At 45.2% G+C, this 22,880-nt stretch overlaps 1 protein-coding gene across 1 annotated transcript; it reads left to right on the forward strand.

The window, feature by feature from the left end:
* The first annotated feature begins 1,247 nt into the window (after positions 1-1,247).
* tasora (transcription activation suppressor a) lies at positions 1,248-22,120 on the forward strand. The gene is made up of 23 exons (XM_036531228.1): positions 1,248-1,725; positions 6,583-6,728; positions 6,884-6,976; positions 7,873-7,945; positions 9,796-9,887; positions 10,006-10,140; positions 10,385-10,515; positions 10,622-10,653; positions 10,795-10,900; positions 11,335-11,438; positions 11,579-11,682; positions 11,834-11,906; positions 12,020-12,094; positions 12,293-12,991; positions 13,107-13,441; positions 15,161-15,281; positions 15,653-16,815; positions 17,665-17,787; positions 18,071-18,230; positions 18,944-19,052; positions 19,327-19,505; positions 19,848-20,006; positions 20,344-22,120. Exons 1-23 carry the CDS (start codon positions 1,422-1,424, stop codon positions 21,813-21,815), a joined length of 5,988 nt encoding a protein of 1,995 aa, XP_036387121.1. The 5' UTR covers positions 1,248-1,421; the 3' UTR covers positions 21,816-22,120.
* The last annotated feature ends 760 nt before the right edge of the window (positions 22,121-22,880 follow it).

Here is a 22,880-nt window from a genome sequence, read left to right on the forward strand (position 1 = left end):
AAAGCTACTCCTCCGCCGTGGTCCCTGACAGCCAGCCCTGTAGTTCTGCAAATCCATTGTGCAGATAGATTGCCTGCTCAGTCTAATAAATAATCCCTTCAGGTGTGGTCAGAACAGCAGTTAAACTGCTGTAGTGGGACCCAGTCTGAAAAAATAAATCAATAAAATAAAATAAATCTGGGAAAAAATTAAAATTTGGGAAAGAAAAACTCAATTTCTATTCCAAAGGAGAGACATAGCCAACCGTCACCATCAGTAAACACCTAATTTAGCTCACGAGGAAATGAAAAATGGAAAAAGCAAACTGACAAAAGCATAAACAGTACAAAACACCAAGCGGTTGCTGATTAGAGCCGGAACAAGACAAGGGTGAGGGGGGGGGGGATGGGTCCACATGTTGTCTGAGAGGCAAAGCTTTCATCAGCCAGTGTTGAAGGCGCCTCTCCCAGACAGGTGTGAACGGAGATAATTTTCACTGGCACTGCCGAATCTCTTTGATCTGGAGTAGATAGTTACATGGGGGTGAGATGAAAGACAGATCTTTCTGAACCACTGGATATTTTAATTTATTGCCAATTGGGTATCAATACACTCCCCCTCACATTTCCCCAAAATTATCAGGTTATATATATTTTATATAAATATTGTCTTACCTGAGAAAGATGTGTATTTTCTCAGTTTTTGGCTGACAAAATGAATTATGTTGATTATATTGTTTTAATGATATCAGTGCTAAATCAGTTTCAGTAAAAACCCTTTACACGACTTTAAACATATTATTAAATCAAATACAACGGGATTCCTCTTTAAATGTTTAAATGAAATATTTTAATTGAATGACTTGCAATTTCATGTGATAATCTTCATTTTGTAAGTGAATGGTAGGGCTTCACTTTACACAATTATTTCTTTGAACACGATGAATGCAGTTTTATGCATCCTTAATATTTTTATATGTACAAGATGTCATACTGTAAATAATGATGACACTTTATATTATAATTACTGTTACTGTGTGTACTCTAATTCACTTACAGTCAATTTCGGGCGGATCACCTCTTTAAGATAGTAGGCTACATGGTAGATAGCAGCCTAAGGCTCGAATTCGACAATGCATCTGTCATCCTCAATCCTCAGGAAAAAAAAAACCAAAACAAAAAAAAACACATCCCTATTCTGTGTCAAACTCTGACAGTCTCATAAACACAGTACATTCAAGAGCCGACAGGAGGCGCGACGCCCGCTTGTACGTGAGTGAGATTATAAATGCAACGTCGGGCGGCGGAGTGAAGCAGTGGAGAGGAAGGAGTACGTCAGAGAGACAGAATGGCGGAGGCAGGTTGAGAAGAGATAGTAGGAAAGCCATATACAGCGGTCGCAGAAGTGTGGAAGCGGCGAGTGTTTCATCCGTCGTTCGAACAATGGCCAGTAACCTTAATATGGAAAGACAACAGGGCAAAGGAGGCGACAGGAGGCAAGGCGGCGATGTTTCTGCGGAGAGTTGCGATATTTTGAAGCATTTGTTGCCAGCCGCGGTCGCATCCAGCCAAGATGGCGAACAAGCTGTATGTGAAGGACTAGCGTCTGAGCAAGAAGCTACTGAAAGGCGGAGGAGCGGTGTGTCGGAGCTGAGGCACAACAGTTCTCCCTCGGCATATCAGAGACCATTAGACGAGTTGCCACGGCTAAACTTTCAGATACCGAGGAAGAACAAAGAACGGAAAGGTTGTGCATTCTCTCAAATTCATATTCCTAAACACAGAGGCTGTATTCTGTTCCATAGTTCCATCTGCTGCATGTACGAAGCAAATCGCGTTTCTTGGCTGAGGTTAGAGAATTGTTGTGGGTTGATCCATCTGCAGAGGGTAGTTTATTCCGCGAAAAAAACCGTTATCTTATTCCTGCAAACAATCTAAAGAATTCTCAGTGAGAACACTGCAGGTAAGTTTCAGAGCTGGGAGGCGCCATCAGATCAGAGGAGGCAACCACGTGAAGATGGTACCTCGTTTTAACGAGTTGCGTGGCTCTCTGAACCAAGACCAATCACAACAGTGGAATGATGCTTAACTTTATTCTTGGATAACATGTAATCCCACACCTGAAGATCAATTTTAAAGGATTTTTTTTTTAAATGATGCGTTCTTTAAAGTATGCCTTGTTGCCCTCAGGTGTCAAGTTATGTTTGGTTGGCCACACCCATCACCAGTGGATATCAACAGAAGTCCCTTCATTCATGTACTCACCCTTTCTCTCCACCCATTCAGTGTAAAATGCAGTAGCTGAATTTTTTTTTTCTGTTGGGATGCTTTCATGCATTCTAGCTATGTGGACAAACAGTGATTGTTTGAGCCCATATACTCAATAGTGGAAATGACAGTTTGACATGCTGTCAACAGTAGCTTCAGTAGTAGCAGCAGTCTTACCAAGAAGGTATTTATGGCTGCAGGTGGGAAATGCCAAAGTTGGTTTGCAGCTGTAACCCAAGGCATTCCCTTTTCTGATGGTTCCACGTCACTCCCAGGTCCACGTCTGATGGCTCCATTTTAAATTGAAGGGAGGCATTTCCTTCTGTTTTGCACCTATGATTGGGTCCTTGTAACATCCAAGAGAAGTTGCTCTTAAAGATCTCTCCAGAAATGGTCCTTTTCTCTTTCTTGAAGAACTGTGCTCTTCTCTACTGATTAAGGGCCAGCCATGGTCTCTACCATGGTTGTCTACCATGTTCTGTGTACTTTGCAGTTCTGGTGATTCCCATTCTAAAATGATGATTGAAAGTCCTGGGATGCTTGTTGCCAACACCTAAACAGCTAAAAGCATTTTGGAAATTATCATGTTTTCACCTTTCAGATTTTGTAGGTGAAACTTTTACGTTGAACCTTAAGCAGCTATGTAGGTTCACATGGATACATGACAATACCAGCAGTTTTGGTTGTTTCAATCTGGTGTGAATGGTCTTAAACTGAAATTCTTGTCTGCTATACTTAAATGAAAGGCCCTGAGTGGTGTTTTGTGTTGGGATATTGTAGTGTGGAATGAACAACAAGTACAGTTTTTAATACTCAACTTGAAAGTGAAACTCGTGAACATGAATAAACAAAATATATGCATACGCACACATGGTCCCATTTCGTTTTGAAATCGATTACACCTCTAAAGTCCTTTTAATGGAATGCATCCTGGATCGCACTGCTTGTTCATATTAACCCTTTAGGTGTTCATGGGCAGTATCCATTGTGTTCTAAGGGCTGGACTGAGTCTGATATTTCCCCAAGATGCATACCTTTAAAGTGACTACTGCACTCTCAGAACTTCCTAATTCATCTGGATGTTTAAAGACAAAAATCTGTTAAATTCCAGCTATTCATGTAAACCGCATGTACAAAAAGAAATGCAGACACTTGTCACTACATGTCACGTCACTAATGGAGACCCTAAAAATGAGTTTTGACTGCTGAGGTTGTTTGAGGCTTTGGAAAATTTCTCACTTGCCAGAAAGTGATCCAGGTTTCCAGCTCAGTGCATTAAGTGAGACATAATAATTGAATACATAAATGCATAAATTGAAAGACCGCAACTGTTACATGATTACTGTCACAGCTTAGAATCGTTTCTTCCAGCTTCCTCCACAGATAAAAGATCAGGGATGAGATGTTGCAGAGAATTGTTTTAGTCTACAACACACTAAAAAGGTGTCATTTTTTAATCAATTTGTGCAAATTTTCCATTCACAGAACTAGACATCGTTTGTAAACCAAATTAGTATTTGAAATGTGTAGCTTTGTGACACCAGTGCAAGCAAAAGGTTATTAATTGTTACCTTCGTGGGAGATGTTACTTCCTAATATTAACGCATTAGCTAACTAATCTTTGTCACCCCCAAAAATAGCGAAACATGATGGCAATTGGCCATCTTATGTTTCGTTTTTAGCTGTTCATTTTATTGTTAGATTTTCAAGACCATTACACTGTCCTTTGGATAAACTGGTCAAAACAAAAGGTCTGTTTGTTGTATTGTTGCTGCCCGGTGTCAGGAGTCTAGGATGCTTTTGATTTTGTGAAGCACACCTCAGAGGGAGACTTCAAAATGTGTTCCTTTTGAATGAGTCTGAGACATGTGTCTGAAAGTTACATACAATTTAGGTGTGAGAAATTATAAAGTTGCATCCCCTCTCTATGTAACCATGATAAAAAAAAACATTGTTTATAAGCTTGTACAGAATGTTAGAAGTACATTATTTCAGTAGTCTTGTTAACAAATGGTACAATTTTGGCTACTTAAATAACCATCATAGGTATATCATGATGTTTTCCCAGTAAGTAACAGGAAGACACTTTTCATACTTTTACTTAATATGTGGGTAAAGAGGCAAATCTTGTTGAAAATGTGATGTCTCCGATAGTATTGCGCCAAGATATACAATTCAAGTCATTGATAATTTCCATGATGTTTTTGTCAGTGTAGAGAGCTTATATTGATCGCAGTATTCTTGCAATCTTGTTCCTGTACTCACAAAGGCCGCATGCTTCAAATTTTATGAGTCAAAAATGTCGGCTCTGTTTAGTGACTTATCTGGAATGCTGGATGGAACAGCATACAGATAATTGTCATGAGACTACAGAAAAAAGGTAACCACTCCAGTGTATTATTCCATTGTTGGACAAAACCTTCAAAAGTACTTATTTTGGACACTGCAAGAGAATTACATAAAATTCAGCAGCCGGTAACAAGATAGAAATCATATGCTGTATTTTCACTTCAGTAGGATCACAGTTGTAGGCCTATATTGTGTTTGTTCACTGAAAATTCAACATTTTTTATGTGTATCTTGGACTCACAGCTGAATAATCAAGTCTCATGCAATTTCCTTTCAGTACCCACAAGGAAATAATTATCTGTTGTATTTATTTTGAAGCCCTCTGTCTTTTAACCTCATCAGGAGATATCGTTTTATCGAATTGACAAGAGACCATGAACCATGCATATCAGCTTGATGACTTAGATGTTGTGTTTTGAGCATCTCTTTTGTTCATAGATGGGCGCTGCACCAGTAGCAGCACAGTTTGTCTGAGTCTTGTTATCCTTCCTTGTTGTTTTTCTATCTATCTATCTATCTATCTATCTATCTATCTATCTCTATCTATCTATCTATCTATCTGTCTATCTAGCAGCCTGTTTTACAGAATGTTAAATTTTTTATAAATTTCTGTAACTTAATGTCTTAGCCAAGAGACTTTCTTAGTTGGAATGAGTATGAGCAGGAGCAGTGATTGATTGGAAGATCTTGATTGGCAAGACGTGTAGCTGCTGAAATTATATGCCCATTGTGATATTTACTTGCCATTCTGTGTTGGTGGACACAGATGGATTTGTTACTGCCCGTATACACACCTCAGAGCTCCCACTGGGACTTTCAGTGACCTCTTCTATGGCTTTTGGAATTCAGCCATCTTGGTCTCATGTCAGAATCAGAAATGGCTTGTTTTTCACCGTGATGAAAGAATTTAATGTGGCAGATGGATGCGTGTATTTGTTTCTTCTTTCATAACTGCCCCTTATGCGGTTATGAGAAGTTTTATGCTGGCCTCAAATGAGCCCAACCTTGTCGTGACTGCTTTGTGAGGGATGATCACGATCTGCCTTGTGGTAGGCAGCCCCCTTGTGCTAATGGCTCTGCATTATGAGAGGGCGGTCTGGGAAGCGTTGCTATAAAAGTTTCGGTGATGATGTTGCGGTTCAAATTACATGAATGTTGGTTCAGTATCTGTGCCTGGTGTGTACCTGAAGTGGAAGTGGGCCACTGAGAGGCAGGTGCTTCCTGCGAGTCTTTCTTTTAGTATGTTAAAAAAGCACACAATGAAACTGTTGAATGCGAGGCCCATCAATTTGGCTTTGTAATGGGGAGTGCTTGAAAGGGAAACGAATGCCTGTTCGCTTGTTTTGACTCAGTGGATTTTCTGTTTCACGCCGACCAATCGGTACTAAAAACCTGAAACATTATTGACCGTTTCTTAGATCTGACCATGAAAATAGGTTCTGGGAACTGCAAACATTTACCACAAATAAGACATGCAGAGCAATGACACCTTTTTTTGCCTCTGGAAAGGTAAAGTTATCAGGACAGGACTGTTAGTGTAACACCAACCACTTGCTAAATGCCATTCTCCCTGCCCTCTTTGACAGTGTACGCCACGTATTGTCAGTATACTGCTTACTGTTGTCCCCTTGTAGTAAAATGTAAAAAGAATTGTATAGGGTTGACTTAGCCCCATTAACTTGTAAGTTTTTTTACATGTACAATTTATGTAAATGTTTGTGTGTCCACCTGCCTCTCTCGTGATGAATTTCTGGCAATTTGTACTTGGTCTTATACAATGTGCACATTTTTATGTAATTGTAAACTGGATGCATAAGTAAACCTTGGAATTGGTGTTTTGGCAAAACAAGTGGATAGTGTGCGTTTGTACCTTTGCCTATACCTAATTCAAGGTTCATGTTCTGTCTTCACCACTCATAATGAGAGCTGCTGAGGGTTGTTCCATGCGTCAGGCCAACATTTTGCCGTCTTTCCCTGCTTACCACAGCCTTGTTCCAGTACCTGTCCCAGGGGTCGCGTGAGTTTGAAGACATTGTGAAAATCCTCTCCTCCTGTTACCGTGATGCCTCCTCGGCTGGGACGTTTTCCTACACCAAGGGCCGACTTGTCCACAGTGAGCTGCTGGAGAAGGATGTGAGCAAATCATTTTCAATTGAATTCTGGGATATATTTACTTCCTCTTAACAGCAAGTCCCTTTTTTGATGGCAACTCATGACCTTTGTTAGTGGAGCTTGTCGTCTCAGTTCCTACCGTTCTAACATGGGTTTTGCTGTGTGCTGACTGGCAGTTCGTTGAGAAGAGGAGGGAGCTGAAACAGGATGGGCGGACAGACAAGGAGCTGTTGGAGTCCTATTGTTTCCTGCTGCCGGATCCCTCCAAGGTGGGTGGGTCTGTCTCCATGTGCCAGCAGGCAGTGGAAATGACCGAGAAATGTCACCACCAGTACCTGCTGCTCGCATGTTTCTGTCCTAGGAAACACAAGACCAGGTCTGGTTGACATTTAAACCCGGCTTAGAATCACTGAAAAAAAAACACTCAGTTTACCAGACAAACCACAGATTGATTTGTTTTACTCAATTTGCTTGTTAGTTACAATTATGCCACATTTAAAGCCTGTAGGGAAAAATAAAACTAATAGAAAAATTAGCTTTTTATCGTAGTTTTGGTCACATTTCCAGTAATCAGATATTGGGTTGGTCTTTTCAGTGATCAATTTCTGAAGGCAATGAAAATACAGCCACACGTTCCCACATTACCCACCTCTCTCCTCTACCGGTTCCTGCTCCACTGCCCCTCATACAGTGATTATCAGCTGCTAGGGAGGAGGCTTGTCCTTTCACTGCTGCTAAAACTCTACTCTACGAAGGAGACAGTAGTGATGGCATTCCAACTCACAGGGCAGGAAGGTAGTGACTATTAATCAGAGATAGACAGAGGCACTATCTGTGCAAGAAAGGACAGAGAGACCTTCCTCTGAGCTGCAGGAGTAGGGGGGTTCACAGCTAGAACAGAAACACCTCATTGTTTTCCCATGCTACAGCAAAGAGGTGCCGTGAATGAGTCAGTCTTATGAATACCAGATGTGTCAAATCTCTGCAAAACATTTCTACATGCCAAAAAGATCCCCTTGTAATGATTACAGTAGTACAGCACCACACTCGGGAATTCGTTTTCTCCCTTTTGTTTTCGTCCAAGGTCGTTACGTAAAATGAATTGGAGAGGGCATTGTGCGGGGTTATATGCGCTCTCAGCTGTTTTTTGTTGTTCTTCCCACAGCTCCACTTGATCTGTGAGAAGGGCCTGTCGGTGGGGCACACTCGGATCACCACGCTGGGGAATCCCGCAATGGGTAGGCGCAGAGCTTCTGATTGACGCGATTGTCGACATCGTCAGTTTCGTTTCCTGATGCGGCTGATGTCACACCAGAGCCTTCTCAGCTACCCCCTCAGCAAATTGTCCTTTGTTGTGGTTTTATTTTTGGCTTCTCTGCTCAGTACACATTATACTTCTCTCAGCTCACTGAGCAGATAACTTTTAATAAATCTTCTGAGGCAGGGAGCAAAAATGACTGGTGGACATTTGGACAGTGCTTGTCAGTCTTGTCTCAGGGAAATGTGATTCTTACTGTTTGCTAGTTTTGTTCCCACAGAACTTTTGTCAAAATGAATATCTTGGCTATCCATTCCTCATTTGCCTGGGCAGTGCAGCTGAACAAAATAAAAATAAACGCTGTACCTTTATATTTTTTATAAGAAGAAACACCCTCCAACCAGTATACTTTCAGGGCGGACTTTTATTAGAGATGATGCATGCAGATCAGTATTCAGTTAACAGCTCTGTCAAGCCTAATTAAGAGCTCAGCTGGAACGAAGACCAGCACAAACACACACACGAGACCCCATGAGCAGGGCTCAAGAGTCCTGATTTAGACTACATTTAATGCTTCATAGTTGGGTGGGGCAAGATATCAGTGAATGTTCAGTCTGCTTGTCACACTGTGTGAGGGGACAGTGGTCTGTTTTGATATAGCCTCTGGCCTTGTCATGTGACTCTAACATAAGGACATCATTTTAGGGGCTAAAGGGTTACTGTCCAAGTGAAATAATAGCCAGCAGCTGGACAGAGCTATACATTGGCTGTGGTTTGGTGGTTGGTGCCCTAGTCATTATGGGAAAGACTTTGAAGTTCAGTGAAATTCCACTTATTACTGAGGGCTGTGAGAAAGAGGTTGAGTGTTAAGAATGCGTTGATTGTCAGGCTGTGGTAACTTTAAATGAGTGAAAACATGGGGGTTACAAATGGAAGTAGAAAATAGTTTTGGTTAAAGCTGGATTCAATAGGTCAGCTGGAACAAGGTCCTCAGGACATTCTCACTTGCTGTGACCGTGTGGAACACATCTGTGTGATGGCTGCTATTTTTAACCCCATGGAAAAGAGAGTGTCGTTTTTTGTAAAGCTTTTGTTGAAGAGGCAACGAGAGGGAAAAAGCTTCAGTTTGCCCCCACGTGGCAGAACTGAAGTGCAAGAGGAAGAGGACTGACCTTTCCATGAGGGCAGGATGGGTGGCTTTCTTCAGCATGTGGGAGAGGTGTTGCTTGTTCCTCTGCTAAGCAAATAAATCTGTAGTGGCGATGCAGAGGCGGTGGTGCTCTGTTGACTGCAGGGCGGTCAGAGTTGTTGGGGTGGATGGGCTTTGGTGAATAGCTGAGCATTTACTCATCCCAGTGCTACAGCCATTACCCTCTGAGCTCAGAGCACGGAGCAGCAAAAGCACAACGCCCCACATGCGCTCTCTGTTCACAGCTGGTGCCCCTACACAGGAAGGTACTGCCCCAGATCAGCTGTCACCTGTTTACTGAATGGAAAATATTATGGCAACCATACTTTATTATTTTTTTTTTTTTGCCCAACCAGTAATCACCACAGGGTGCCCTTTATTTTAATTGCTTAGCAGACAGCCTTAGATGTCGCTTTAGGGTGATTCATTTATTATGTGTAAAATGTTTTTATGAAGTGCTTTGACAGGGTCACTCCTTCTGTCAACCTGCAGGTAATAATGAAAGAGTATCTGTTTATGCTTTGTTGCTGTTATAGGTGCTTTCCATTCATCTCGACTGTTGAATTCTGGAAGAGTGATTTTGTCCCATGTGATATGACCCACAAGGATTAATACTAAAATATTTATTTTTGTCCTCTCAGGTGTTTATCTGTCCAAATACTCAGATTTGCTGAAAATAAATCCTTTTGACCTGGGTGCCACCGGTGATATTATTATATTTAAAGTTATGAAGGTAATGTCACAAAGAAAAAAAAGGGTTTTCCTTTCTCTGCATCTTAATTTAAATGAATTTAAAATGGTGCAGCAGTGCATAGAAGGATTACTGAATGACATGCCTTTCTCCCTTTCAGGGCAAGGTAAAAAGCATATATGAAAATATGTCCAAAAACCTCCTGGATCCCACGCCCAAATTTGACTGTCATGTCTCGAAGAACGCCGCCAGAGTGACCTCTCTTCTGTCGTACAGAGCATTTGAGCTCACACAGGTGCATGTTGGAGCAAAACCCACATCGCATAGTCACTAATGTCAGGGAGCACACACACACATTACATGCTTACTGAATGCTAACTGTTCATGGTCAGACATGGTGTGCTGTCATTGAAAGACAGAGGAGAAGCTCAGTTCATTGTTCACTGATTGATTGTCCAGTGTTCGTTGTTACATAATCCCTGCTCAGCCCTGTGGTGCTTTCAGCCATCTTCCTGACTTGTGTTGTCTTGTTTCCACAGCAATACTTCTATGAGTACTCCTTTGATGAGATTAAATCCCGCCCCCGACACGTGTGCCCGTATGCAGTGGTGTCCTTTTTGTACAAAGGCAAAGAAGCCACACCCCCTCCAAAACCTACTGCCCCTCTCAGGTATCCTTCTGTGACAGTAGTGTTATTTCTCTGAGTTTGGCATGTGGTGACGTATATATTAACTTTAATTGTCAGGTTTCAAGCAGTTTCCTGTTTTTGTTTTCAGATTAAACAGCAACATCTCTGAAGGAAGTAGAGGTAATATCATTGTATAATTACATACATATATATATGTATATATGTTTTCATATTGTATTCACCTTACCATGTGTTGGTACAGTGTAGACATGCACATGCTCCAGCAGTTGTGGTTCACCCCATGTCGTCCTCTCACGGCAGCCAGGAGCAGCTACACAGTGTGGAGCGGGCAGCTGCTTAATGGAGGCAAGGTTGTGTACCAGATTGGCCTCCGCTCCTCCACCCGCCCGTTTCTTCCCTTCAAACTGTGAGTCCCTCCTCTCTCTTCAGATAACACTGCTTTTTAGCTCACGGGTCAGCAGAGTGAAAGTATTCCGACAGGGTCCTTTTCTCCCAGGAATGCGTGAATACAGACTCTGAATTCTGGTAGTCACAGTGTGCTGAACTGCTTATCTTAAACCCATACAAATTCCCAAACTTAACTTCCTGTTACACCTTTGATAAAGACTGGAGTGTTGAGGGAAGTGCATGATGTTCACATGCACTTCCTGTGTTGTTCTATTGCCCTTCATCAGTAATGGCAAATTAAATCAGGGACAGATCGATGTAAAGCATTCATTTCAACAGAGGTTTTCAGAAATTAAGTTGTAATTAAAAGTGCATTTTTAAATTTTAAAGACAGGGTGTGTTTCGTTCTGCTGTACTACACCTGTATTGTCTTGTGTTGGTTTTCTGGTGCAGTCCAGAAAAGCTTGAGATCGGTACGGTGATGAACCTGGACCAGGTGAAGAGGAAAATACCAACGGTTCTTTTCTCCTGGGACACCTACACTGGAACCCGAGAAGGTGAGAGGGTTTTCCCAAACAGCAGGTTCTGTAAGCGACTGGGAAAATCTGTTGCGAACATCACAGAGAATGGTTTTGGTATTGTGCGAACCAATCGGAACAAGTGTTAGTTCATGTGTGTGTGTGTGTGTGTTTTTCAGTTTTGAAAAGTGGGATGTACTGCAGTCTGTTTGAGGTGGTGGACAAAAGCAAACATGGGAACAGTCTCACAGGCCTGCTGCAGAAGCTGGAGAGAGACAGAATAGTGAGTCTTTTGAAGTGATTATTCAATTGTGCATTTTGAGGACTTGACTACCAATAATTGATGAATCAGACCTCTTACATTCGGGTTGAATTGAATTTGATCATGTGTTACCGGCCACAGGGATGACCTCTGTTTCACCCTCTCTCTGCAGGTTTTTGTCAATACATTGCTCGACAAGGGTTTCCTCTTCCTCTTGTCATCAGCTCAGATGGTCAGTCCCAATGGTATGTTACCCTCCTCTGTTGTCTCACTGTTACAATAAGGATAAAATGTTGTTGGAGGCCACTGTGCCTTCTTGTCAGACATCATTGGTTTGTGGGGGTTTTTTGTGTTTCAGACAGGCGAGGAGGGTGGACGAGATGCCTGCAGGCTCTCTTTGTCTTTCAGGAACCAAGAGGAGTTACCAAGTTATGTAAGTGTAGGATGGCCTTCGTCTATTTTTACTCAGAAGTAATTTCATTACATATTGGAAGCTGTCAACATAACAGGGGCTCCAGCCATCTGGATCTGAGCTGTTTTTTTAATTTCTTTGTAAAAGTTGTTCTTCCGTAACTTAACACTCATCCTTAAAATCTCACCACAGACTCCCATTTAATCCTTTTTCCCAAAGCATCAAAGCGGCACACACCCCAGGAGCCTTTGCTGCCTGAATCCCAGAACCCTGTAATGCCCCACTTGGACACCTTCATCCCTGCCTTGCACTACGCCCTCATGAAGGTGCGTGCCAACCCCCCCGCGGACCTCGGTGCTGGAGTGGAGCGCCAAGCCCGGGACTACCTGAGCGGCCGTGACGATGGCAAGGTACGCCTCTATTACATGAATGAGTACAAGCAGAACCTGGACGAGCGGGAAAAACTCCATCCGGCGCCCAAACAGAAGCACAACCTCGAGGGCTACCTGCGCTCGTACATATACCGCCCTAACGTCTACCTGCTGGCCGTGGTGCAAGCCAAGGAGATGGTGGAGAGCCTCCGCCGCGCGCCGGAGTACAGCCCCGTGTCAGACTGGGAGGGCTCGGACAGCCAGCCCCCCGATTTGAAGCACGGGGGACTGCAGTCCAACGGGGCGCACGGAGCCCAGCTGTCCCAGGCCGACAACGACCCCGAAAAGATGAGGGAGCTGCTGAAGCTCATCCACATGTGGAAAAGGAACGAGGGGGAGGCGAGGCAGGGGGCAGAGGGGCGCGAGGGGCTGGAGGAGGGCGTTTGGGAAGCCCGTGGCTTGAAGAGGAAGCTGGAGGAGGAGACGGCAGAGGCACCTTTCAAGTACCTGAGGAGGGCGTCTCTGGACAACGGGGAGCACAGCAGAGGTGAGGTCATCCGGGGGTAAAGCATGATACTCAGTGAGCTGTTACGTGTCACGTGATTCTTTTGGATGTGTGCATGTTTGTGGGTAATCCCATGTGTGTTCTTCCCCTCTCAAAGACGAAGAGGGTCATTCCCCTCCCCCCCTGTCTGCGGTCATGAACTGTATGGGGCTCCGTGACTCTGACCTGAGGAAGGACGAGTCCCGCAACGCGTCCAGGCTGATGGAGATGCTGGCCACCTTCAACAAAGCCACGGCGGGGTCCACCTCTGGTCTGTCCGAGCACCCCGGCAGCCCGGTGGGTGGCGAGGGCAGAGAGGGGCCCGAGCTGAATGACTTGCCACGTTATGATACGATGATCAAACTCGGCCTCCCCGCCCGCTGCGACATCGACCTGCGGAATCAGACCAACGACGAAGGCCAAGATGAGCTGGACAGAAATGACTATCTGGAGGTATTTCCTGCTACTGATGATGATTCGCAATGACTTGAGAGTAGACAGCTGAGAGTTTTAAGAGCATTTCTGCTTTAGGACATGAATGACCTCATTAAGCCTACAATTACCGTTTAAGACTGAACCTTTTCAAAGTTCACCTAATGCAAAGGTGCTGATTAGATTGGGCAGGGATTTGGTTTTTGACAGATTGAATTAGAGTCAATCACATAACCATCCCAGAGAAATAATGCTGATATTCAAGTGGTGACCACTCTCTGAGACCACGCACACGTTTGGTTACGAATTGTCATATTGTACACGGGTAAAATTAATGGATGAGTTAATTATTGGTGAAGCAGAAATTCTGAATCAAGTCTTATCACTACCCATTATCAATAAAGTTATGAATTTACAGTAACACCTAAAAGCATCCTGAAGCACGTTTTGTACAAACGTGAGAATAACATTTTGCATTCCTTAAATAGAAGTTTAAGTCGAAATTTCACGGGCACTTCGTTTTCCTTTGATCTTGTTACACATTAACAATCGCCGGCATTGAATGTTTTAGAATAATTTGCGTACACACTTGGCTGCTTTTAGCTATAAGTAGTTATCTGTTTTTCTAGGTAGTTAGCGATATCTATAGGCAGTATTTACATAAGGAGTTAGTTTCAGGGATGTTGCTCAAAAATACACATAAATCTCCAGAAGCTGTGAATAGTGTAATTTTCAGTATGACCCCGTCCGTACAAGGGAGACACATTCATATCTGTACCCGGAAATCATACGCACCACACAGAAGAAGGTAATATGCACATGTCCTCTTCCTCACAGCAAGTTTGTCTCGCAGCTTTTCTTTGCTAAAGATAAATGGCGGTAATGTTTTGCATCTATGCAAAGACCGCACTCTGTGCTAGTCATTACATACATTTTGGATTCAGCTTCTGCATGTGAAACGTCTTCAGCATTAGCAAGGCTTGCCTATCGAAAGCATTCATTTTTCGTCTGAGAGTCTCCTGGTTCTTCAGTGTAGATTTCTTAAAGCGTCTTTCCGAGCGTTTAGCCATTATCAAGAGTAACGCTGATATTTTTTTCTGAATATGGTTTTAACGAATTGCCGTGGAAGAATAGAAGCTACCCAGCTATCATAGGAACGCGAACGACATCGGAACCTACCATTACCAGCGAAAGCTATTTATTAAAATATTACTTTGTATTTATCACAGAGTACAGAAGGAACGAAATCTATCTCTCCTAATAGTAAACAGTCGATATTTAGTTTGTATTTGGTGCCATCTTGTGAATAATTATCTGCGTCAGTTTGGCTCTGAACGAAACGAAGGCTTCATTAAAAAGGGTCAACGCTTTGATTCGCGCCTCCTCATTTTGTGTACGAGTGTCAAGTTGTAATCGCATTTGGAATATTAATATTTATTTATTATACAGCATCCTTAGAAGTACATAAAAAATGTTTTTGTACATTTGACTTCCCTCTAGATGTTGCAGTTGCAACTGTGTCGATAATGAAATTGATAGGTTCTCTAAGCTTGTGTTGTGACTTTACTATAACGGCTACAGAACGGCCAGTTTTATCAAAACGTTATATAGTGTCCAATTATCTGTTACCAAAACACAAAGATGGATCTGTTTTGCCTTTATTTAAATTTGTAATACATGGTACACGTAGCCTGCACCTTAGTGTATTTATTTATTTATTTATTTTGCCTGTGTGTGCAGGACCAGACGGCTGGCAGTATGAGCAGCTTGGAGGTGTTCAGCCCATGCTCCAGCAACGATCAGCACCGCACAGAGACCCTGGGGGAAGGACAGATGCCCTGGGTCCTCATTCCCATAACAGGTGTGGCCGTGATGCTATGGCGTGACATCCAGACTAATGGAAACAACATGTTTGGATACACGAAAGTAGCTTGAGGAAATGCATAAAGATGATACTACTGATTGGTGGATGTTTTCCAAGTCAAGGAACTATAGTCTGGTTAATGTTTGCCAAAACACGACAGTCAAAGTACTCAGATGAGTAGCTGTGTTGCATGACACAGCTACTGACTGAGACATCTGTATCTGCATGGTATTTCCCATTGTTTTACTGTTATTAAAAAAAACCATTATCTACTTTTATTTCTGTGCATGCATTACTGATAAAGAACTTACTCAGTTTCATTGTATTGCTCCTTCTCCATCTTCTTAACCCTTGTTGCTTTGATGTAGGTATAAAATTGGACAGGTATTGCCTCACAGAAGAAGATAACCCCCAAGATCCTCGCTTCCTGCAGAACTCTGCGGTGTCAAACTACACTACCCCTGAGAAAGGCCTCAATGCTCTCCCCGAGGCTCAGGATGACGGTTACATGGGAGACAGGGTGAAGGAGGACGAGGAGCGGGGGCCAGAAAGGCCAGGCTCCACCCATCCACCAGACCAGGATGGTTTCCCCAATGGCTTGGACAGCATCATCGACGGGGAGCTCAGTGACTTTTCCACGGAGATGCAGGAGCTTTTAAGGGGGGAGCAGGTCTACTACAGCTCTGAGCCGACGGCGCCGGCTCAGCAGCGGCCGCTCTGGACGCCAGGGGCAGGGTTCTCGGAGTACATCTCGCACTACACCACCCCAGTCCCCACCCACAGCTTCGTCAGCACGCTGTGCGAGAGGATGAGCCGCCTCGTGAACCCTGAGCGGGCTCAGAGCGGCGGTGTCACCGCAGAACGGGTTCCCGACCTGTCGCCTCCCCCTGCTCACGCTCCAACTGAAGCTGCTGCCGTTAGCACTGCATCCCTGACCTCCGTGTCTGTCCCTGCCCCTAGCCCTCTCAGCTCCCCGGCCCACGTTCATGTTCCCCCTGCCCTCGCTCCTGTTCCGGCCCCTGCTCCCTCTCCCTCTCCTTCTCCTTCTCCAGCACTTGTTACTGCTGCCTCTACTTGCACTGCCCCACCTGGCAAACCCGTGCCCTCTCCGCCCCACAGACAGCCCCCTCAAAGTCTACCTCGACTCGGTACCGTTAGAGAGGTGCACACGCACGGCTCTGTGCCTCAAGGGCTTCATAGGAAGACTGAAGCGGACTCCAGGAGGCAGCCCGGGCATGAAGGCGGGGCTCCTTACGTGGCCAGGGGCAGCGCGGAGCTAGAGCCCGCGGCTGTTAGCGCTGCTGCGGACGGAAAGCAGCACGGGCAGCCGCTGGGTGAGGCCGCTCCCGCCCCGGGCCCCACCGTGGACCCCCCCTCAGGTCCCGCTCCGGCATCCATCAGCAGCCTCATCAGCCAGCTGAAGCCTGAGGTGTTCAGCAGCCTGGTGGAGATCATCAAGGACGTGCAGAAGAACGCAGTCAAGTTCTACATCCATTCTCAGGAGGAGAGTGACGTCTGTCTTGAGATCAAGGTATTGCACTAACCTTCAGATGTACGTGTTACCAAAATGCACGCGGGCTCAAAATTTTGTAAAAGTTTGTACCTCTGCAACACATCAAAAGCACAGCTCTTTGTCTTTGCAGTTATTGTATTAGTAGTCATATCTTAAGATGATCATATTTGATGATCACATAACACACGTTATAAATTGCCTGAAACTAGCTAGCTGGTCACACAGATTCACAGAATAGTGATTCTTCAATTTTGGTATGGAGGAAAGGCTGACATCTTCTCCAGACAGACACTGGAGCAGTGGAGTGCCAGATAAGTCAAGGGGCTCTAGTGAGTGAAATATCCTCCAACTCATTGAAATGATGTAGAGTCCACCCTGATGAAGCAGGAGAAAAATTCACGTGGGACAGATAATCTCCATACAAGTTGTAATTACCTGTTGATGAATTATTCATCTGAGAACAGATTTTATTATAATAGGTGCAATGAAACATAAAGGATTAATTATTCATGAATTATTTATTTAAAAACCCGTATGAATACAATATATGAGTCCATGTAACATGACAATAGATTTTATATCCATGTGTTGTTTTTTATTGTAGCTCTACAAAAAATATTCATGTGGTTGCCTGTCTCTCTCTGTCTTCTGGACATGAGCCTCTAAACAGCTTGTTTGGGACAATGCAGTGAACATCTTTCAGGAATTAGAGAGATTTCAAAAGTCTGTAAATAAAAACATGTATAATGACAAAATTCAGTTCTTCATCTCTGATAAAAACATACACAAAGGGGGGGGGGTAAATAATGCTTATCGACAGTTGTAGTAAAATATATGAAAATGTCTCCGTTTTCTTGCTGTGCCCAGGAGTACCTGATGAGACTCGGAAATGTTGAGTGCAACCCCCAGACCTTCTTGGAGAGTAAGAACAATCTAGACAAGCTGCTGATCATCATTCAAAACGAGGACATTGCTGCTCACGTCCACAAGGTAGCTCACAGTGAGGAAATGACAGTGCCACCCTTGGCTTTTGATACAGATGTGGATTTTTGGTTTGGTCAGAGATATCACACAGCAAAAATTAGCTCGTAATGAATGCATTTCAGCTGCTCTTTATAAGCTGTGGCAGAAGTGTGGTTGTCAAAGCTAACCTCAGACGGCTTTCTTTATATATGATATCTTAGCTGTGTGTGTGTCCTTACAGTAATACAGCAATCTGAGGGTTAGGCTGCAGTCTTAGGCCCTCTCTCTGTGTTCTGTGCCCGTGCCCCAGATCCCAGCACTGGTATCACTGAAGAAGCTGTCGTCAGTGAGCTTTGCTGGAGTGGACAGCCTGGATGATGTAAAAAACCACACCTACAATGAGCTGTTTGTGTCCGGCGGCTTCATTGTGTCTGACGACTTTGTGCTCAATCCAGACTTCATCACTCACGGTGAGTCTGACGCGCACCTTGTTTCAGAGCAAGCAGCTCTCAGTAAACGCCGCGCTGGTGTCTTGCTGTGGAAGGAGATACTGAAATACTGACCTTAGGGAATGTCTGCTGAACCGGGAGCTGTACACTGTCTCTGCTGGCTTAGGGATTACAGAGCTGTGCAGCACCGCTGTCAGTCAGGAGGGCTGAAGTTATGCAGTGACTTGCGCCAGAAAACCAGTGATAGGGACGTGTGGATGCCGTTGCTATTTTCCATAAGTAAGAAGGTGTTTGAATGGATGCAGGCTGTCTGAATATCTGCATTTTCATCTCTGCACATAGGGACAGAACTGTGGCTAATTGGGTAAATATTTGATAAGGTAATGTCTGGGTAGCTGTCGTATTTGCTGTTGTGGACAGCTTGAAGCTCTGAGACAGCTTCACTCAAATGACTCAGTTCCTGCATTCCCCTGCTGTGTCACACCATGAGTCTGCATGAATACATGACCACTCTCAGTCCAATAGACCCCCCCAAAAGAGAGAGTGATGGCCTGCCATTGAAATTTTGTGGTCAGTTATTTTTGGGATCCTATTTTTAGTTTGATTGCATTGAAGCATTTGGCTTAGAGAGGGAAGAAGTGGCAGGACTGTGACACTCTTAGCTCTTAGACCATCACGGTATATTACCACTTGAGGGTTTCGAGGGACCAAATGCTGTTTGTTGTTTTGTGCAGAGAGGCTGCACACTTTCTTGAAGTTCCTGGAGCAGCAGAGCACTCCGGAGAGCCTCTGGCAGTGGAAGGTGCACTGTAAAACTCAGAAGAAACTAAAGGAGCTGGGCAGGTCAGTATGAAGCAAACGACACACGGTGACTCACGCAGAGACCTATTAACCATTGGTAACCAACGAACCACTGTGATTTGAGAACCTTTGGCACACACATATTACAGGGGATCTGAGAATTTTCAGTTTGATGTTTCATTTTCCTTTCATTCCATTATTAGTCACTTAAAATGCTCCATTAAAAGTGGATGCATCTTGGAATGCTTTGGGTGCTGAGGCTTGGTAACAGCACTCATTTTGCCTTTCCTTTGCACTTACCCTCTGCCCTCCTCAGGTTGAACAGTGATGCTCTTAGTCTGTTAAACCTACTCACCACCTATCAGAAGAGACACCTGGTGGAGTTCCTGCCGTACCACGAGTGTGACGCCCCATCCCGCCACGCCCCCGATCTGGAGTGCCTGGTCAGGCTGCAAGCCCACCACACCCAGCACCGGCACATCATCTTCCTCACAGGTACACCGCACACCCACCACCCCCCTTCGGGTGCACCGTTCTCAGGCAGCTCCACATCATTTCCATTTCTGCATGAACGCACAGCATGGCCCAGCTTTACACTGATTACGGGTCAGGACAGACTCACAGGCTGAGTGGTTTCTGCAGCGTGACATGGAACACCTCAGACGCCTCCAACAGCAACACCCTGCATATATTAAGATTTTGCATAAATGGTGTAAATAATGTGCTTTTAACAGGATGAAAAAAGCACAGGAAACCTGCCGCCAGCGTGTTCAAGGTAAGATAAGGTTTGTTATAGTGTGGCTGTTACTAAGTAGGCTTTGGCATTGTGTTTGGCAGAACGGCGGTTTGAGATGTTCCCCCACTACTCCAGCAATGGGATAGTGATCGCCAGCATCGATGACATCATGCACAGCTTCCACAGCCTCATCGGCTTCCATGACAGTAGGGAGGAGCTGCACACCTTAGACAATCGCTCTCATCCGACTCCCCCTACAGGTCAGTTTCTGCGTTGCAATGACGTGATTATGAAGTTGTATTGCAGCCACGTTCCTCCTGCATTCATTGTGCATCACCACATTCTTGTGAATACCAGTGTAATTTAGCGGTCTATGCGTAGGTGAATTAACATGAAAACACACAGTCAGCTGTTAAATAGCATATATTGTCCTCTAAATTGACTGAATGTGAATTTTAAAAATCTTCACTATATTCAGGAGTTATGTGTACTGAAGTAAAAACAAGCTGTCAAATAAGGCTTTTGTAGTAATATTTCCAGTCGCCTGCATGGTTTAGTACCTGTTGAGGGTTCACTGCACTGCATTCTGCCTTGCAGTGGCGAAGGATGACTGTGTGCAGGAAGAGGACATGTCTCTGGACTCTGAGGAAGACTCCCCTATAATAGAGGGGCCCAGTGCCCAGCTGCCGGATGTGGGAGCAGAAGGTTTGGCACAGCAGCCGCCTCTTCCCCAGACAACAGAGTTTCGTCCACCCCTCCCAGACCAGGACATCGCAGAGGCGAGAGCACACACGTCCTTCCTGTCCTCTGACGAGACGCCAAAGCCGCTGGACTTTGAGGCTCTCAAGTCCGCCATTTCTCAGTTCAAGGCGTCCAACCAGAGGCCGCCTGTGGACTATGATGTGGGAGGGACCTCGCCTGGGGCTTTCAACGTCAATCCGCATCAGAGCTTCCTCTGCCCGGGTTCACTGCGGACCCCTTACTCCGTCTCCTCCGGGTACTCCGCTCTCCTGCCCTACCCCACCTCTCCCTGCAGCGGCAGACAGGAGGCAGACAGCAGCAGGCTCCCGGCCTCGGCTGCCCACCTCAGCCATCCACTGCTAGTCAACCAGGAGGAGGCGAGGCCTGTGCAGGCGTTGCAGGCAGTGACTCTCTCCCCTCTGGGCTCCTCACACTCCCACCCTGGTCCTGGTAGCAGAGGGACAGCATCCGCTTCCATAGACGTCAGCATGTCACTGTGTGGCTCTCAGGACAGAATCGGCACCGGCCCCACTAGCACCATGCACTCTGGTGCCGCACACAGCCACCAGGGCCTCGCCGCCACGGCGTCCCCAGGAGCCTGCTACCTAACCCCGGGCAGCGTGAGCAGCAGTGTGGGCGACATGGCGCAGCACGGCTGGAGCCACCTGGCTGGGGTCAGCAGCGCCTGCGGCACTCCCACCAGCCAGGACGACGGGGCGCTTGGCCTGGCGGTCGAGGGTCACCGGGGAAAGTCGGCCACCCCTGGCAGCGGGAACAGTGCATCAGGGACGCCCAATAGCCAGGGAGGAGCCACGCCCAGCTCTGCCAGCTTCAGCCTCCAGGGAGGGGTGAAGACGGCCAACCTGGGCGGCAGCACTCCCAGCAGCCAGGGCAGCCTCACTCCAGTGCCCAGCACTGCCAGGAAAGGCGTGGAGAAGGCTGCGGCGGCCCCGGCCAGGGGAGGCTCTCAGGGCAGCGGGCTGCTCCCCCTCCCCCAGGGGGCCAGCAGTGTGAACAGCAGGGGTCGGGGAGCCAGGATCAACAGCAGCGGCGGTGGTGCTCCTGTAGGGTTTGACAGCACACAGGGGAACGGAGCCAACGCCACTGCTGCGAGTTTCAGGGGACTCCCACCAAGCAGCAACAGATCCAGACCCAGGGGGTGTCGGGACAGGGGGGGCTCGGCGTGCACAAGAGGCTTGCTGCAGGGGAGGGGTGCGTGGCAAGGCTACTATTTGGACTTTACAGAGGACACCTATCCCTGGAGCGAAGGCTACAGCAACCAGGGAGAAGGGTATCGCTCTCACAGAGATGGATATAATGGCTGGTGAGCCGGCAATGAATGTATATAGTTACCCTTCAGAGCGCTTTAAAAATGACTAAATGGAATCCTTGTTTTCTACCAGTGAGAAAAAAAAGAGACTGAAAACAGAAAAGATACAGGCAGTGCCCAGTGTCCTACTGTCAGATGGATGCTCCTCATGTTTCAGATCTTGTTCAAACCACTATATTTGTATTTGCCAAGATTATTTTATTGCCTTCAGATGTTTTTTGTTATCTATTTCCGTTTTTCTTCCGATATCCTTTTTGTTTGTGAACAAAAGGGTGCATGCCTCTTCTTTCAACCCTCAGACAATACAGCCAAGTGGCGTTGCTAGCCGCTGTTACTTTTAAACTTTTTTTTTTTTTTTTTTTTTACATACTAGGTTGTTCAAAATTGTTGACGTTTCTATTAAAACATGCCTGTATCAAAACTACTGGTTTTGTGGTGAACATTACAATGATCTACGTACAAAGCACAGTCCATCTCAAAGGTACATCAGACTGGCAGTGATAATGGATATCCTGTAGATATAGGTCAGACATATGGAGGAAACAAAAAAAATGACCCTCAATATTAAAAAAAATGTATGACAGGCCATTAACAAAGATATAAATTAACTGTTTTCCGTAGAATTTTAGTGTTGAGTTTGACACAAACACCTCTAGTCCAAACTCTGAATGACTGCAAACCCGACACAACATTACTGTGACCTGCAGTAGGCCTTGAAAGGATGTCAAGAACATGACTTTGGCCCAAGCCGCATTTTTGCTCGCTTGGCCGTAAGCGCTAACCCCCTGAGCAAATTTTACGAGTTTTATTCAACTGCAGCGTCCCGAAAAACTACACCACAAAGTGGTACAGAATTTTACTTCCGTTTGGACTGGTCACAACACAATCGCGCACATTTTGTTTCGTTTATTTGATTTGGCGCTTGTTGCTAACGCCATCAAGCAACTTCCTTTTCAGGTAAGTCTATAAAAAGTGTTGTCCAGAAGAGGAGGAGTGAAAAAACTTTGAACGCGAGAAATGGGTGTCTGTTTAGGTGCAGTCTGGATGGGGAGCTCAGCTGTCA

Source organism: Megalops cyprinoides, chromosome 6, assembly GCF_013368585.1.
Source record: "Megalops cyprinoides isolate fMegCyp1 chromosome 6, fMegCyp1.pri, whole genome shotgun sequence".
Lineage (NCBI taxonomy): Eukaryota > Metazoa > Chordata > Actinopteri > Elopiformes > Megalopidae > Megalops > Megalops cyprinoides.